Genomic DNA, 15,900 nt, shown 5'->3' with positions numbered 1-15,900 from the left:
TTGTAATAAGTTGCATTACCTGAAGAGAGGAGAAGCTCCTCAGCAGTATAAAGATGGGACTGAAGCTCATCGGTATACAGTACAAAGGAAAATGACTGTAACCCCCCCATGCCCTCTGGAACTATGAAAACCATTAGGTATTTTAGGGCTTTGCCAGTTTTACCCTCCCCACACCACACATAAATGGCCTAACAAAGCCTTGAACTGAGTCACAAAGTAGAAAAAATTGCACTACCCGATCCCTTAGTCTCATACTGCCTAAGATGCTGATATATTTGCTTCAGGAGCTTCTATGGAGAGGTACATACAGATATATCATCCCCAAAACTGTCCCACTGCTGTATTTAACATCATGAGCTACTTATTTTTCTGCATTATTAGCTGTTGCCTGAAATTTCTTTAAAAGGGTATATATACAAAAAGGACTAAGATACACAACACAGTGAACACAGCCAGTCTGAGTTTCTCCCATGCTATGCTTCCTGCTTTCTCTGTTCTCTCTCCTGCTATGCCTTCTTTGTTGCAGTTAACACGGAAATTTCCCAAGTCTCTTGTGACTTTACTGGCAGCCTTCAGGAAAAAAAAAAAAAAAAAGCAATTTCTGGTACATATTTTAGGGTCAAATTAGCTGTATCAATACTCATTCTTAATTGCTCTGTTTTGCTTACAACACACTAGCAGTCCCTTTATGCATCATTAAAATCCTCTCCAATCTAGTAATGCTCTGTTAATTTTTTTTAATCTGGCCAAATATTCAGAGTTTTTTTCATTTTCTTTTAGATTTGATCTGCTAAAGTGTTTCAACCATTAACAGATTGGGAAACAGGCAATTTTCTGAAATTTCCAGAATCTCAGCAAATGCTTTATTTGCTGGTTTAATTAAACTGCTGGGCTTCATGGCAAGTTACATATTTTAGCTCTCGTTGCATTCTCATTACACTGCCTCTTCTATATACCACTGATACTTTTAGTTTTAATTTTCCTTATTCCGGTCTAGACCTCAAGTGAACTATCAAGTAAGGTCACTTTCACCAAGCCATGATAACTTTTTAAGCTGGTTTTCCTTCTAATGTATTGTACACAGTTTCGGTGTTGCAGTCTTATTTTCCATAGTATTTCCACAGGAGGAGTCCACACTTGCTCTGCAGTTTTGGCCTCTGCTATAGATGTAGCCTAAGGTCCCAATACGCTGAGAATACACAAATTCCTAACATTTGCTACCCATCACTATTGCTTGTCTGAGAGAGGTCTGATAGCTTTTGAAAAAGAAGACAAATATTTGAATATTCCCAAGTATTTTAGAGACTATTACCTAATTTCTGTATTCTGTGGAATGGGTAAGACCTGTTTTAGAGAAAACTCTCTTCACCTTAGCATCCTGTTTCTCTGGCTAATTTCAAACACTACATGTAAAGATACATTTTATAAATTGTAAATGATAATGCAATCAAATTAGGATGTCCAGACTTTTCCTCTGAATATGAAGAAGTTTTCATTTTAAAACTGAAGGATTTGTGCGTTCATTCTGTTATTAGAAAAAAATCTTCCATGATTAAGAGTGCTAATATCACTCTTTGTGCTGGAAAGCGTTTGTCTAGTTAGACATTGCATTAAAAAATCCTAGTCAGGCATTTCATTTAAAGGAAGTTTTTTTTTTTTCTTCAAAATTGAGTGAAAAACACTGATTTAACAGAGAAAATCTTAATGCTATCAAAGTTATACGCTTTGAGAAGACAAAGCACACTTTAAAAAATGTTAGTATTATGTAAACCATGATTATGATATATTTGTAATTCTCTAGTGAGCATAAAGTTAAAGAAAGGCAACAGCTTGTTGTTTGAGAAACTGCCCTTGCTTTCTCATTAAAAAGGCATAATGTAATCTACTTGATTTTTCTTTGTTCTGTTGCACAGGTTTTGCTTGTAGTACTGAGGACAAGATGTTGGTTGGACAGGATGCTGGCAAGTGAATAAATCAGTTCATCTTGAAGTTCTGCAGTAAAGAAAAATGAGGTCTCCAAGGCCTGGGAGAAAGCCAGGCTGTCTGACAGGTACATGGGTCAGCTGGAGAAGAGATTTGGAATCACAAGAAGAAAAAGACAGAAAATGGGCAGGACACTGGAAAGTAGGAAATGAGACAAGCCAAGCCAGACAGTGCCTGGAGGTAAGGGCCAGTAGCTCCACCACAACTGATGCCAGTGAAGGGCTCAGATGTTGTGCTTTGGGTGGGAAGAGGACACAGCTGCCGCACTCACAGAATGGGAGAAGCTTTTTGGACAAGCCTCTGAAAAGAGGGGGAGTGGAAACTGCAAGGCAAGCAGGATATGAGGCAGGGCTCATATCTGGAAAGGACTGGGTTTTACAGAGCTAGAGGAGCAGGCAAGCAGCATTAATTAAATCTGGGATTAATCAAAGCATTTTTTTCTGTTTTTAGGAAAGTATAAGCTTATGACAGAATAGGAAGGGCAGATTTACAGAAGAATAAAGGTGGAGAACATGAGAAGTTTTAGGTAGATTTATTTTAAGAAAGTGATGTAATATCCAAGAGGAAACGTTAAGGAAGGAGCTGTATATACAAGACTAGAGGGGAAAGCTGCAAATGATTTGCAAGTCTAGTAACTAAAAATAACACATATTAAGCCTTCTAACAGTGGAGATGGGGAGAAGAGGGTGCCTCAGCCTGGAGCTCCGTACATTGTGCTGCATTTGGGTGAGGTGGCAGAGCTGCTGCAGCAAGCGCTCGCCAGGTGCCTGCCTCCGAGCCACCACCCTGCATGGCTCAGAAACAGCTCGGAAGAGGAGCACAGAAATGTGCTCTTCTGTGCTTGGGATTCTTGGGATGTTGCAACAAAGAACCAATTAGTGTAGTGTCGTGAAGTCAAAGTCACGTCAAAAACAAATAAATAAATAAATAAATCCTCTATTTGCCTGTTTACCAGCAGAACATGAAAGCAGAGCACTCTTCCATTCCCTACACTGCTTCTGCTGCTGCTGCCATTTCCTCCACATCCCATTAAAAAGAAAACACCCTGAAAATGCACCCTCTTCCTCTTTAGGAAAAAACTCCCCCCTGAAAGGTATTCAGAGATCTCATAAAATTCTTCTGGAGCTAAAAAGGCAATGCAGGCCTCTCTCCCTCTCTTTCTCTGGTGTTACAAGCGTAAAACATGTTTTGACCTTTTCTGTGTTGTGGCTCTACCTTCTGCTTTTGCTGTCCCTCTGTTTGTACTGGCAGAAGCCCAAATCTGTTGCAGCATCTACACTGTCCTCAGAGCTGATGATTCAGAAAATGCACCAACCACGCTTGTCTCACCATATGGAAAATATACGCCTTAAAAAAAAAAAAGAAAAAAAAAAAGAAAAAAAAAAGAAAAAAAAAAGAAAGAAAACCTGACAGCAAGGACAAGATGACTCTGACTTCATCCAGAAAGGATTTCAGTATTGCACCATGCCAGCGGAGTTACAGATTTGGACAAAAAATCACAATAGCTTCTGTCACCTGGTCTTTAAGATTTTCATAGATAAATAAAGCACCTTTTTGAACTTGAATTTCCTGGCTAAATCACAGCTTGCAGAGTAGCAGCAGTACACAGGACACAGGGCAACATGGTTAAGGAGAGCTGTAAGCCTAAATTTACTGCTCAATTAACAACTTTATATGTCTGCTGTCACCCCCCTGCTATGTCAACTCACTATGGAAATTGAAGATTTAAGTATTTGTCAAATATGCATTCAGTTGTTTGTTGAAATCAAGGTTTAAATGTAGTTGTAGTGTACCAGCATACACACATACTTCATATCAAGTATAGTTAACAGATTTGCAAAATATGAAGGCCAGAATAAAATGTGCAACGTTCGGGAAGTGGAAAGAATGTAAGAACAAGGAGCTCCTATCAGGGATATCTAATCTGAAAAAAAAAAAAAGCCTACTATAAAAGCAGTCATTTAACGATGTTTCACAACATATCTTGTAGACAGCAAACAACTACACCACCAGAGCTACAGGAAATTCCAAAACAAGTTCAACAAAATTTTTATAAAGTAAGTTAAAATCGCAGTTATATGACTTCAATTAAACTAGCAGAAAAGGAATGACTCCAATAATTTTTTTTAATAAAATGTATCTTTAGTCCTCATATATTAGCCAGTGAATTTGGAATCGAGAAGTGTAACTTCATACAAAGACTACAGAGAACTGAATCGAAATCTGTCTTATGGTTTTTGAGTCACATTAGTCATGGGTATAACTCAGAGGAGAGTTAGAAGTTCTGTTTAAAATAAGTTTTAAGGTGGAAAAAACTGCCTAATCAACTCCTTATGAGTTACATAAAATATAATTCAGGTCGCACCTTGAAATCCTTACGTGTGTTGTTTTAAAAACACTTAAGTTTTCTATGCCTTTATGCTAGGAAATAGAAATTTGGTTGTACCAGATCCATGTCTTCATCTACAGGGAAGTCAGCTCAGGAAACTCCCATTTCCTTCTAACACTGGTAAAGAGAGGAAGAGGGGGAAGTATGCACCGAACCTATCACCATAAATTTCTCCCTTTCTTGAGTGCGTACATATCATAGTCTAGGAATGTAGGAAGGCCATGTAAAAGGTGTGATGGCTGGGATTAGACTTTGTCAACAATAACCCTTCCTTCATCAGGCTGCTATAGCAGCGACGGCATCGTGCATCCTGCCCTAGCCTGCAGAAGAGGAAAATGTGCCTGGTTCATCTATTTGACTCCTGGTATTCGCTGTCTCTGGCACTTCCCCATAGCAAATATTTTTTACATGGAAGAGCCAGGATTCCCAGAAGCACTCGGAGGCCCAGTCCTAGCAGGAGACTTCCTGGTCTCATGTGCCATGCAGACATGACGGGACATGAGCTCAGTGCACATGAGACAACACCAGAAGGAGGGAAACGTTTACTCTGTGCCACAAACCATCATTATAGCTGTCTTTGGAATGCAGGTGCCTTTCATGAAGTCTCTACCAGCTACTTCAACACGGGCAAGATCTTAGATAGTGATAACTCCCAATGCCTTACATGTTTCTGTTCAAGGAGCTGAGGGTATGTTTGTGATTTGGCAAATTCACAGCACAGTCAATGGATTTCTTCTGAGGATGCACCAGGTAAACACACGACTGGGCAGCAGTGGTGGACATGTGCACATCTGGGCTTCAGAGAACAACACAAGCTGACTAACAAAGGAGTGTTGAGACCCAAACACAGCCATGTAAAGGCAGAAAGCACATTTCTGAATAAGGAGGGAGAGCCTCTGCATAAACGTTGCTGGAAGAAACTCAGGATGTGATCAAAAGACTATTTGATTCCTCCCCTGTTAGCAGAGGTGAGACTGAAAGTAAGTTAGACTGTAGTGTCAAGTAGCAACTCCAATCAATGGAAAAAAAACCAAACAAACAAACTGAAATTTGGCTCCAGCTGTTTCAATTAAAAACAGACACAACAGATACAATATCTGAAGTTTTTCAGAAGAAAGCAGTGAAATTCATCAACTAAAATCAACTGCATCTCTCACTCCAGTGGGCTCTCTACTGCATTTAAGGGGCATAAAATGTTATGCTTGGAAACCACCATATGATCACCTGCTAAACGCTTTTCTCCGTTACTCTTGTTATTCAGTTCCCCGAGCTTCCTTTTAAGGATAAAAGTCCCGTGTTTCCAGAGCTGGAGAAGAAGGTGGCTTTGCCAGAGAGCTTCACCCACATTTTCCCCAGGGAGGCCACCTGCGGCCTCGGGTGGGAATTGCCTACCTGGGCCAAGCGATGCAGGAACACGGCGAGATTAGGAGCAAACAGAAAGCAACGGCTAGAGCTCTGAAATCACTGGATACATGCCACCTGCTTCTTGCTCAAAAACGCCATCAGCAAGTATTAGTTCTGAGCAAGGCCTCCATGGCAGCAGAAGGCTTGAAATGGTGAGGGAACAGAAATTCATCCTGGACAGAAACAGGCAATCACCATCCACAGCGGGACCGAGTGCCACAGGCTGTCAGTGCAACCTGTAGAGCTAGGTAAAGGTACAATATGGCATCAAGATAATTCTTGGGGTAATTTTATAGGAATTTTTTATGAATAGCTGTTTAACTAGTCTTTCACCTCACCTGGAAAGCCAACTTCTTTTGTAAACCTTATGTGACACAGGGACAAGAAAACTTGTGCTTCAAATGACACCACAGCTGTAATGACTCTACCATCAGAATGCTGAGGCAAACGGCATTGGGTATCTCCAAAGACACCTTTTTTTGCACATGAACTAGCAAATGTAAAATTGGAAAATTATAAATCCAACCTGAAAACAGGACGGGTTTGAGGTTTCGAGACTGTAATTAGTAACAGAGTTGTTCTGCAAAACGAGAAAACCCCAACTTGCTTGTGTGCTGTCTCTTCTACAATTTCCAAATACCTTCACACCACATCACAGCTCATGCAATACCCTATGGATTACATCTGTTTAAAGACAGGAACCCCTCAGCTGCTTCTCCCCAAAATACCCCCAGTGCCTTCTCATTATCTCTAAATTACCCCCAAACAATGCTCTCACAACAGTAGCAGTATTTGCAACTACCCCACAGAACTTGCTGGCAGAGGCACAAGAAAAAAGACCTGGTGCTTACTCCAAAGCTATATGTGTGCTGATTAAACAGGCATTTGTCATCATTCAAAAAAGGATAAAAGCAGAGTTTCTTCCTGCCTTTTCCTCAGCTGGGACAGAAAGGCACTCATCCATCTCTCCTCAATCACTCATTTGCAAAGAACGTATCAGAACTTCATATTCTAAATATTTCTATGCCTCTATCAAATGTAGTTAGAATTGATCAAAAGGTTAAAAACTGAGGAGGGCTGGGGAAGGCGGCAGCTGACAGACACAGCTGCAGGCAAACTGCAGCACAGTTGCACAAGCTTACTGCCTTGCAAACCTTGTCTGCAGTATTGAAGGGCATTTTTTCAAGCATCAGAAGTCCTCGGATAATCGTAACAGCCACAGCCCCACTGATGGAAAGGGAGTTTTCCAGTTCAGACCAGCTAAGGCGCCCTGGCGCCTTTAAAGATGTCTCTATTCCCATAAAAAAAGAATAAAGAGCACCAACTGACTGAAACTTTAATCTTTCTTCACATAAACAACTTCTGTGAAAATGTTGTTTTTTGAGCAAATTAACCTTTGTTTTTTGAGCAAATTAACCACGAAGTAGCTTGCCAGTGTTCTTGCCCATCAGTGGCGTATATAAGCTTCAAGAGTGCTAGGAAAAAAAGTACATATTTTTCTTTCCTTTGTGCTTCATTGAACTTCAGCGTTTACTGGGAGAAAAGACCCATTTGGATACCATTAGCCAGAACGGCCACTAGTTGGTGAATGTTTCTGAGTTTGGCTTCCAGCAAAGCAAGCAGTGGGAAGAGCGTAGCGTGGCACAACAGCAAGCAGAAATTGGTTTGGGTGCACTGCGTGAAATGCTTCTGTTCGCTCAGGTCAGGAGATACCTACAACCTGTGCTGGTACCAACATGTGCACAGATGAGTGCAGACATTTATCAGTACATTGTAGAAAGCTTTTTTTTTTTTCGAGAGTGAAGCTACAAACACACAGAACAGAAATGTGGGGTTCAGTTTCTGCATTGGGTGGCTGTGGAATAGCCACTTAGAGCAAGATTCACCTTGTTGAATTGTAATCCATCTAAAAGTAGGCATTTAGTCTGAATTTGCTGCCTGTGTTTTCTCTCTGGAAAAGGACGAGAGACAAAGGCACCTCCAGAAGATGCCCGTTCTCATCATGTTGGTGCGGAAGACGCAGAACAACTCACCCCCAGAAGATGCTTCTTCATCTGACTCCAGGCTGACTCCTTTAGTCTCAAAAAGAAGCAACATCCACGTGAAATGGAAAAAAAAAATCCTACCAAAAGCAATAGGTTCCATTTTTTCCCTCAAAAAAGTTGAAGTGTTGAAGTCTCTGTGTGAAGCTACTTGAGACTGTGCTACTGTTGTGTGTTCTTACAGCGAACATCCAGCTAACTGTTACAGTGTCTGGAAATCTACAAAAACACCATTAAGAAAAAAAAGATATGAATATAGCACAGAAACTGTCAGCTCAATTAAAGAAAAATAAAAGCCAACACTGAAGATTCAGAAAATATAAAACTTAACACATTCAGTACTTGATTTATTTAGAAATAAAAGTAAAACCTGTTAAATACTTTTAACCAGAGCAAGAAAATAAACTTCATCGCTTAAAATGTAAACATTTAAGCAATAATTTTAATGATTTTAAAATGAATTTCATGTATTTGGTCCTACGCCAATAGCTACTAAACGGTTTGGGGAGGGGTTATGTTAAAGTACAGAATACTATTCCAACTACAACCATTTTTCAAGTAATGGAATTACCAAAATCCAAATTACCAGGCAGAACTTGTGTCCACTCGCCATGCCCGAGGGTCACAGTGATATCATGATGCAGTGCTATTAGATCACCTCTGAAAAGACTTGCTCAAATAGCGTAGCGGTATCTTGCTTTTATGGAACCAAGGGGCTACAGCAGACATGGAAGCAGTAGTCCTCACTACACGTAACAGAAGTTTTATACTGTAAAATTTGTATTTCAGAATGTCCACTTCAGCTTTCAGATCACATATCTGTATTTCTAAGATCAGTTATACAACACACAGACGCAGATTTCATGGCTACGCAATGCACCATGACTTTAAGAGTCCCAGTAAACAGCCAAAAATTTGACAAGTGCATCAGACAAGCTCGTTTAGCTGGCTTATTCCCATGCCACGCATGAACTGACGCTAACTTTATTGGGGTCCAGAAGGATATGAAGCCAAGCCTCCACAGTTCAAGAGACAATGCTTGGAAATAGCGCACTCTGAAAATACAACTTATGGAATTGGCTGTAGATAAAGCTAATTAATTAACTTCTCACACAATCTGCACATCAGTCACTTTGCTGTCATTTTTTGGGGTCAGATTTTATATGCACCATAAGATATAAAATCTGCACTAACCAAACTGCTACAGAAGATGAAAGGCGCTATCCCACGTGGTTACACCTACAGGTTAGATTGGATGACCCAGATATTCTCTCCCAGTTGTATTTTCCTGCAGAACACTGGTATAACAAGAAAAGCTTGACGCAACAGCTAACCAGAACAGAGGGCATCAGCAAAGGCTCAGACATTTCCCAGCTGAGAAAACAGCATTTCACCACAGGTTGTACAGCAAACACACAAGCTACTACTAGAGGAAACCAAATATTTGAACAAGCAGAGAGTGATGCATTTCATTCATGCCTGAAAGGAAACCCAGTGAATACGAATTATACAATGCCACCATGAATTTGCCCTTAAGAGACGCAAAACAGTTTGTTCTGAATAGAATAGAATCAGCAAATACAGACACAACTTTTCTTCCTGGAGGTGGAGGGAGCATAGGCAATTTCCCAAGAATCATAAAAAAAAAGATTTAAAAACACTAAAAGAAAGAGTAGGCCTGGTTTCTTCTGTAGAAGAATCCTTTTTAGTTCACTTTTAAAGAACAAAAAGTAAAACACATGCATTTTGTTTTCAGTCACATACTGATATTCCAGTTATTCTGAGGCTGGCAAAACGAGAGATAAGGGGCTCAAATAATGCAAAATAAAGAAACAGCAATACGCAAAGATGTCTGATGTTCATCACTGCAGTATGAGAGTGGCTAATCTCATAACAGAGCTTGCCTACAAAGAGCTCTTCAAGAAACACTGAGATTGTTCAAGTGCACAAATCCTTCTGATTAGAAGCAGGAAAGGCTAGTTTCTTATTTAAACTCTGCCAGAGCCAAGAGCAGGAACAGCAGCTGATTTTATTTTTTAAAGGAATACTTAGAGCATTCCTATTGACCACAGGTTACAGTTCTGGAAAAAAGGAATGATGAGGAAAAACAGGTTCCATCTGATGAAAGCATCCATGGATATCAATGCAACAATCTAAGAAGTCTGTTTTGATCTAGTTTTGAGGGGTGTAGTGACAAAAGTCCATATGGAAGTAAAAATAGCAAAAAACTACAGATCAAGGAGTAAGACTGGAATCCACACTTCAGAGATCAGAAATCACACAGCAGACTAAGAACAGCAGGACGCCAGACCAAATTTTGAGAGGCTAGGTGTATGGAGAACACAGGCAGATGAACTGGATGTTTCATTCATGACTAATTTAAATACAGTGCCAATTAGGTCAATGTCTAGATGATCTCTGGCAGCAGTACCTGACTGTAGACCACAGTCTGGGAGATGCTGGGGATGAACTGCATTCCCACAGCTGACCTTGGAGCCCCTTTACAATGGCTGTGCCACACTCACCCTCCAGTCTCTGAGGAACTATACCATCACATTACTTGATGAGACAAAATGTTTTGACAGGGCACTGTGGTTAAGTTAAATTTTACAGAACTATATCCTTGTAGTGAGGAAACTCGAGTGTGAGCCTCCTCTGTCCTGGATTAACTTGACAAAGAAATCAGCTGTAACAGTCCAAAAAAAAAAAACAATGCCCACAAACACAGCAACATAAAAGAAGTGCGAATGATCAGGAAATCAGCCCTAAAATACAAACCTAAGAGCCCATCATCTTGATGGTCTAGCTGTATCTATCAACAATTGGTGGAACAAGTCTAGGCAGGATATAAATTTGTTTAGGAAGAACATTCAAGGGGAATGGACTCTTAAATATGAATTTCTGTTAAGTTTAGACTCAGTTTTGATGATTATCCCTATATGTAGGTGAAAAAAAAAGAAGTCAAGAGGTAGCATCATGGTCTGGATCCAGTCACAGATGCATGTTCTCAAGAGAGATGTAGATGAGAAGTTATCAAGAGTGAGGTAAGAGTGTGTGAATTAAATTAACTGAGCAGCCACTGGAAAAGCAACTTGTAAGATAGGGAAAGATTTAGGAATGTGCTCAAAGACAGTGCTGCTTAAAAGGCAGAGAAAAATATCAGAAGGCTGATATTCATGTGATTTCACGAAGCTTCATCATCTTTAATAGGAAGGAATTCATTAAGAAAAAATAAAAGATTGACTTCTTTCTATGTTACCTAGTTACTATATCTTACACTGTGCTTTCATTCTCTGATAATGGTGACCATGCAGGCTCAAAGTACTTTCTAGACCACTGACTGATGTGTTGCTTTTGGATGACCCCTATGATGAAAGAAGGGGGTTAACAGACGAACTTGCAAAATATTTATACTAAGTATGAATATTTGTTCTCAGAGGAATGGATAAAATAGAAAATCCAGTTTAGACAACACACAAAATGTTCTGGAAATGAAATGCATTAAAAATATTTTAAATTAAATATTTACCCAGATCCTTAATGAGTGATAATGCTTCCCATGATATAAATGCTCCACCACCGTCATCCATAGCTCCCTGCCCAACATCCCAGCTGTCCAGATGTCCACTGACCAATACAATCTGGAAAAGCAATTATGAGAAAATATATCTATATGAAAACAGTAAATCAGAAAAGTCAGTTCAGCATTTATGCATTTTAATGACTTTGTCATAAATTTGACTTTTTAGTTCAAAACACGAGGAAAAAAAACATTCACATAAAACTAAAACATTGTTCTCTAGTCACTGAACATAAATCTGAGATGGCCAAATGCATCCTACTGCCTCAAACCACTGCCTAAATCAAACTAGCTATGCTGTGAGAAAACGTTAAATGAAGAGTTTTGTGTTGTACATTAACGAAGTCCATACTCTCCAGGACTACCATATTGCAGAATGGGGAAAATTTCTTTCACGTTCCAGCCGTGAACTGTTTAAGCCCTTAAGTATGAAATTTGATTAGCCCTATTTCTGGGTGCATATGTAAGAAATATGAACATATACTGAAGTGTTCCCAGACAGAGGTTGTTGCTTTATTATATATCTATGGCTCCTACCACAGAGGACCTCTAATTTATTACTGGATCCCCTATGTGCTACAACAATGACAAGGTATTTTATAGTTCCATTAGTCATAAGGCAATTTTAAATTAAAAACTACATGCTAGCAAGTCCCAGATGGTATTTCTGTGAAGAGACTTTTGTGACTACAGTAGATGATAGCACTGTATGTGTCTCCAGAAACACTCTGAACTCTTTTTGAAATGTTGACAAGCAGAATCACACCAATACCAGAACTCACGGAATCACAGAATGATAGAATGTCTTGAGTTAGAAGGGACCCACAAGGATCATCAAATCCAACTCCTGGCTCCACACAGGACTACCCAAAATTCAGACCACATGGCTGAGAGCATTATCCACACGCTTCTTGAACTCCAGCAGGCTCGGTGCCGTGACCACTGCTCTGGGGAGCCTGTCCCAGTGCCCGACCACCCTCGGGGTGCAGAACCTTTCCCTAACACCCAGCCTGACCCTTCCTCCCCTGTCCCAGCTCCATGCCGTTCCCTCGGGTCCTGTCGCTGTCCCCAGAGAGCAGAGCTCAGCACCTGCTCCTCCGCTCCCCTCGTGAGGGAGCTGCAGGTCGCCATGAGGCCTCCCCTCAGCCTTCTCTGCTCTGGGCTGAACAAACCAAGGGACCTCAGCCGCTTCTTATACACCTTGCCCTCTAGACCCGTCACCATCTGTGTAGCCACTCTCTAATAGTTTTATGTCCTTATATTGTGACTCCCAAAACCGCACACAGTGCTTGAGGTGAGCCTGCACAGCGCAGAGCAGAGCAGGACAATCCCTTCCCTTGACTGGCTGGTGGTGCTGGGCCTGAGGCACCCAGTCTTTGAAGACTCCACCTGAGTCTTTGAAGAACAGGCACCAGCAAAGAGCACTTGTGGCATGTTGTAGAAGTGTCCATCCTATGACAATTCAGCACTGAGGAAAAACTGAAGGAGACCCTGGAGCACACACCCGTGTCCTGCCCAGAACTGGCCATATATGAAGGGACATTTCCAGCTCCCCAGTCAGCTGATGTCAATAGGGTCTCAGAGTTTTGGGGCGTAGAAGATGGTGAAAAACACTTGCTCCTCCTGCTACCTTCTGTTCCCCAAAGAATTAAGGGATGACAATCTCCTGGCTTTTCATCTTAGCTTTCATTCATCACAGGACAACTACTATAGCACAGATAATGAGAACAATTTTTCCTGTTATCAGCCCCGGAGGGTGAGAGCGTATGCTGCTAAGTGTGCAGCTAACATTGCAAGGAACTAACTAACTACTTTCCTCCTCACATGACAGATATCTCAGTAAGTTTTCACTGGTTATTAAAAATAATGCACAAACAGATCACGGACTGCAGCAAGACAAAAATGTGCTCATCAAATCACGGCATTTTTTCATCCAACTAAATGCAATCTCAGGTAAAACAGCTAAAACTCCTCTTTGTATTTAACAAGGGCCTTGATGAATTACAGTCATATCTACTGTATTGCCATGGCTCTAATCCGAATGCACCACATCCCTTTATATTTAGAAAATGCATCATGAAATGTTTATAAATGTGTGCATGATAAGAAACAGAAGTGTGATGCTTTAGAAGCTGGAAAACATTGTGATCAAAATCTGAGAATGACTTACTCTTTCCTTCTCAGATGCTTCAACTCTCTTTTGTGCTTATCCAGCTTTGCCTAAACATGTGTTTGCTTTGCAGCCCACCACAATTTTCTTGGTAGCAGACAGACAGGTTGCAGCCTTTATTCCAAAACCTCTGCTCCTGCAAACATGCTTGAATTTCCACTGCAGGATCCTCTGCAAAAGCTTCAGATTTACTCAGGAGGTATTCCTCCAGTGTAGTGCCATGATCCTCCCCAGGCCCCAAGTGAAAGCCTGCAAACAGCAGGACTTTCAGGCACACTTCACTGCAGAAGTTTTAACTCTGTAGCCAGCCACTTCCACAATAGCAACATATCTTCAAACCAAATAATCTAAAAAAAGCCATGCCAGCTTTTAAGGTAGAAACCTTTCTGAAATGAAAGCAAAACAGCTATGCTTACTATGTTACTCATTGATCTTTTTGTTTTCTTATACAGGAGGACTGAGAGCACACACACACACACACACACACACTAGCACTCGTATGAACCATGCTTCGAGAGCTTGTGACACCTGCAGCCCCACTGCAACACATGCATGGAGGACAAATCTCAAAGAATGCTGCATTCTGCAGCCAACTGCTGCAGACTCTGTTGTCCTCTGAAAAAAAAAGAAAGAAGAGAAGAGAAGAGAAGAGAAGAGAAGAGAAGAGAAGAGAAGAGAAGAGAAGAGAAGAGAAGAGAAGAGAAAAAAAAAGAAAAGAAAAGAAAAGAAAAGAAAAGAAAAGAAAAGAAAAGAAAAGAAAAGAAAAGAAAAGAAAAGGGCTTTGAGTGAAAGGATAATTGCAGTATAAAGGATGTCTATTCCACAACTTAAACGTTGCCATGTGGTTTGTTTACTTAGAGCAAAAATTGGTTTTAGAAAGATAACTATTCACTCTCCTGGGAAATGCAACTTGAAGCTGAAGTGAACTATTTATATCAAGTTTATAAACTCATTGAGAACCAAGTTTACAATAGAAACAATGCCTTGACTTTAGCAGTGAAAGAAGACGGCACTAATGCTGTTCCCTGGCAACAACCTCAACATGAGTGTCTGATAGGGAATTACTCCTTATTTCTGTGCACACCACATATTGCAACAGCAGAAAATTTTGAATCAGAAGAAGGTGGTGTAAAGCTGTTTGTGATTACAGACTCCAATCACAAAGCATCTTTACCAACTCCAGAATGTTACACCAAAACAGATCAAGGTTCAAGTAGATTGAGAATGTTAGATAATTTTATGGGTGAACTTTTACTTAAAGTGACTTAAATGGATGCCAAGAGCAATTACATAAATACAACCAATGTACTTCTATGTGAAAGCTTTTGCTGAACTGTTGTTTTTTTAACGATCATGTTTCTGCAGCACCTACTAAAATGAAAGTTTCAGTGATCTGGCTGATAGCTAGCCATAGACATTCTTAAAATAAGACACAATCACAAAACAACAAAAACACTAACACTGTGTTTATCTTGGTCTTTAGGGAGATAAAATATATTTGGGACAATGAATGGAAATATTTCTGAAATTCATGCTAAACCACCATATTATTTAAAACAATATTATAATTCTATGTACATGTGGAATAGTAAGAAGGGCAGTTTAAGTGAACAAGGAAATATGATTGTTATATTTTTATCATTGCTTTCAAATCTGTTACGTGGCTCTCACCTCCAAATCTGCACACAGGCTAATGACTTACATTTGCACAAAACACCCATATAAAAATGTCAGCACATGCCAACAGAATGTAATCACTGCAAAGCAATTTAAGTAAGTATATGTAAGTGTAAGTATTTGTTCTAAATATACAGAGAAACCACAAGCATTTGTATAAGACAGCAAAAATACAGCAAAACACATTTGACAAATGAACCAAAAACACATTAAGATAAGATAGCTTACGTGCCACATGACAACTTCAGATTTGGCATTCCTGCAGTGACACAGCTAAAAAAATAAGACCATAGACACAGTCCTGATACGATGCAACAGGAGAAGTGAAACTTCAGGTAACATTTCAAATAGAAGATGAATTATTCTATTGCCATCTGCACTAACATTATGATGACCACTGGTTGCTTTTAAGTCATGCCCAGCATTTCAATCAAGCATATTAAAATGTTTTAAAATTTACATTATTTTTTATATATTTATAAAACTATGTATTTTTGTATTTTATGTTTTAAAAATAAGATCAGAAAGAGGAACCACCTGTTCACACACTTCTGCACATGTCACAGGGTTATCCTTTTAAGCATGATGGTTTTTGCCACTAAAATTAATCTTCCATTCCATATGTATTCACACATGCTTATTCAATTTGTCACAT

General features: G+C 39.9%; 1 protein-coding gene across 8 annotated transcripts in view; it reads right to left on the bottom strand.

Moving 5' to 3' along the window:
• The window catches only part of CPQ (carboxypeptidase Q), a 192,050-nt gene that overhangs the window by 80,514 nt on the left and 95,636 nt on the right, over positions 1 to 15,900 (bottom strand). For all 8 annotated transcript variants that reach the window (XM_035546181.2, XM_035546183.2, XM_035546184.2 and 5 more), the window contains exon 5: positions 11,348 to 11,459. In XM_035546181.2, coding sequence (XP_035402074.1) covers positions 11,348 to 11,459 — 112 coding nt within the window. The remainder of the gene's footprint in view (positions 1 to 11,347; positions 11,460 to 15,900) is intronic.

The sequence above is a fragment of the Cygnus atratus genome, chromosome 2, assembly GCF_013377495.2.
Source record: "Cygnus atratus isolate AKBS03 ecotype Queensland, Australia chromosome 2, CAtr_DNAZoo_HiC_assembly, whole genome shotgun sequence".
Taxonomy (NCBI): domain Eukaryota; kingdom Metazoa; phylum Chordata; class Aves; order Anseriformes; family Anatidae; genus Cygnus; species Cygnus atratus.
Note: the sequence above shows the minus strand (reverse complement) of the source record. Positions and strands in the feature narration are given on the sequence as shown.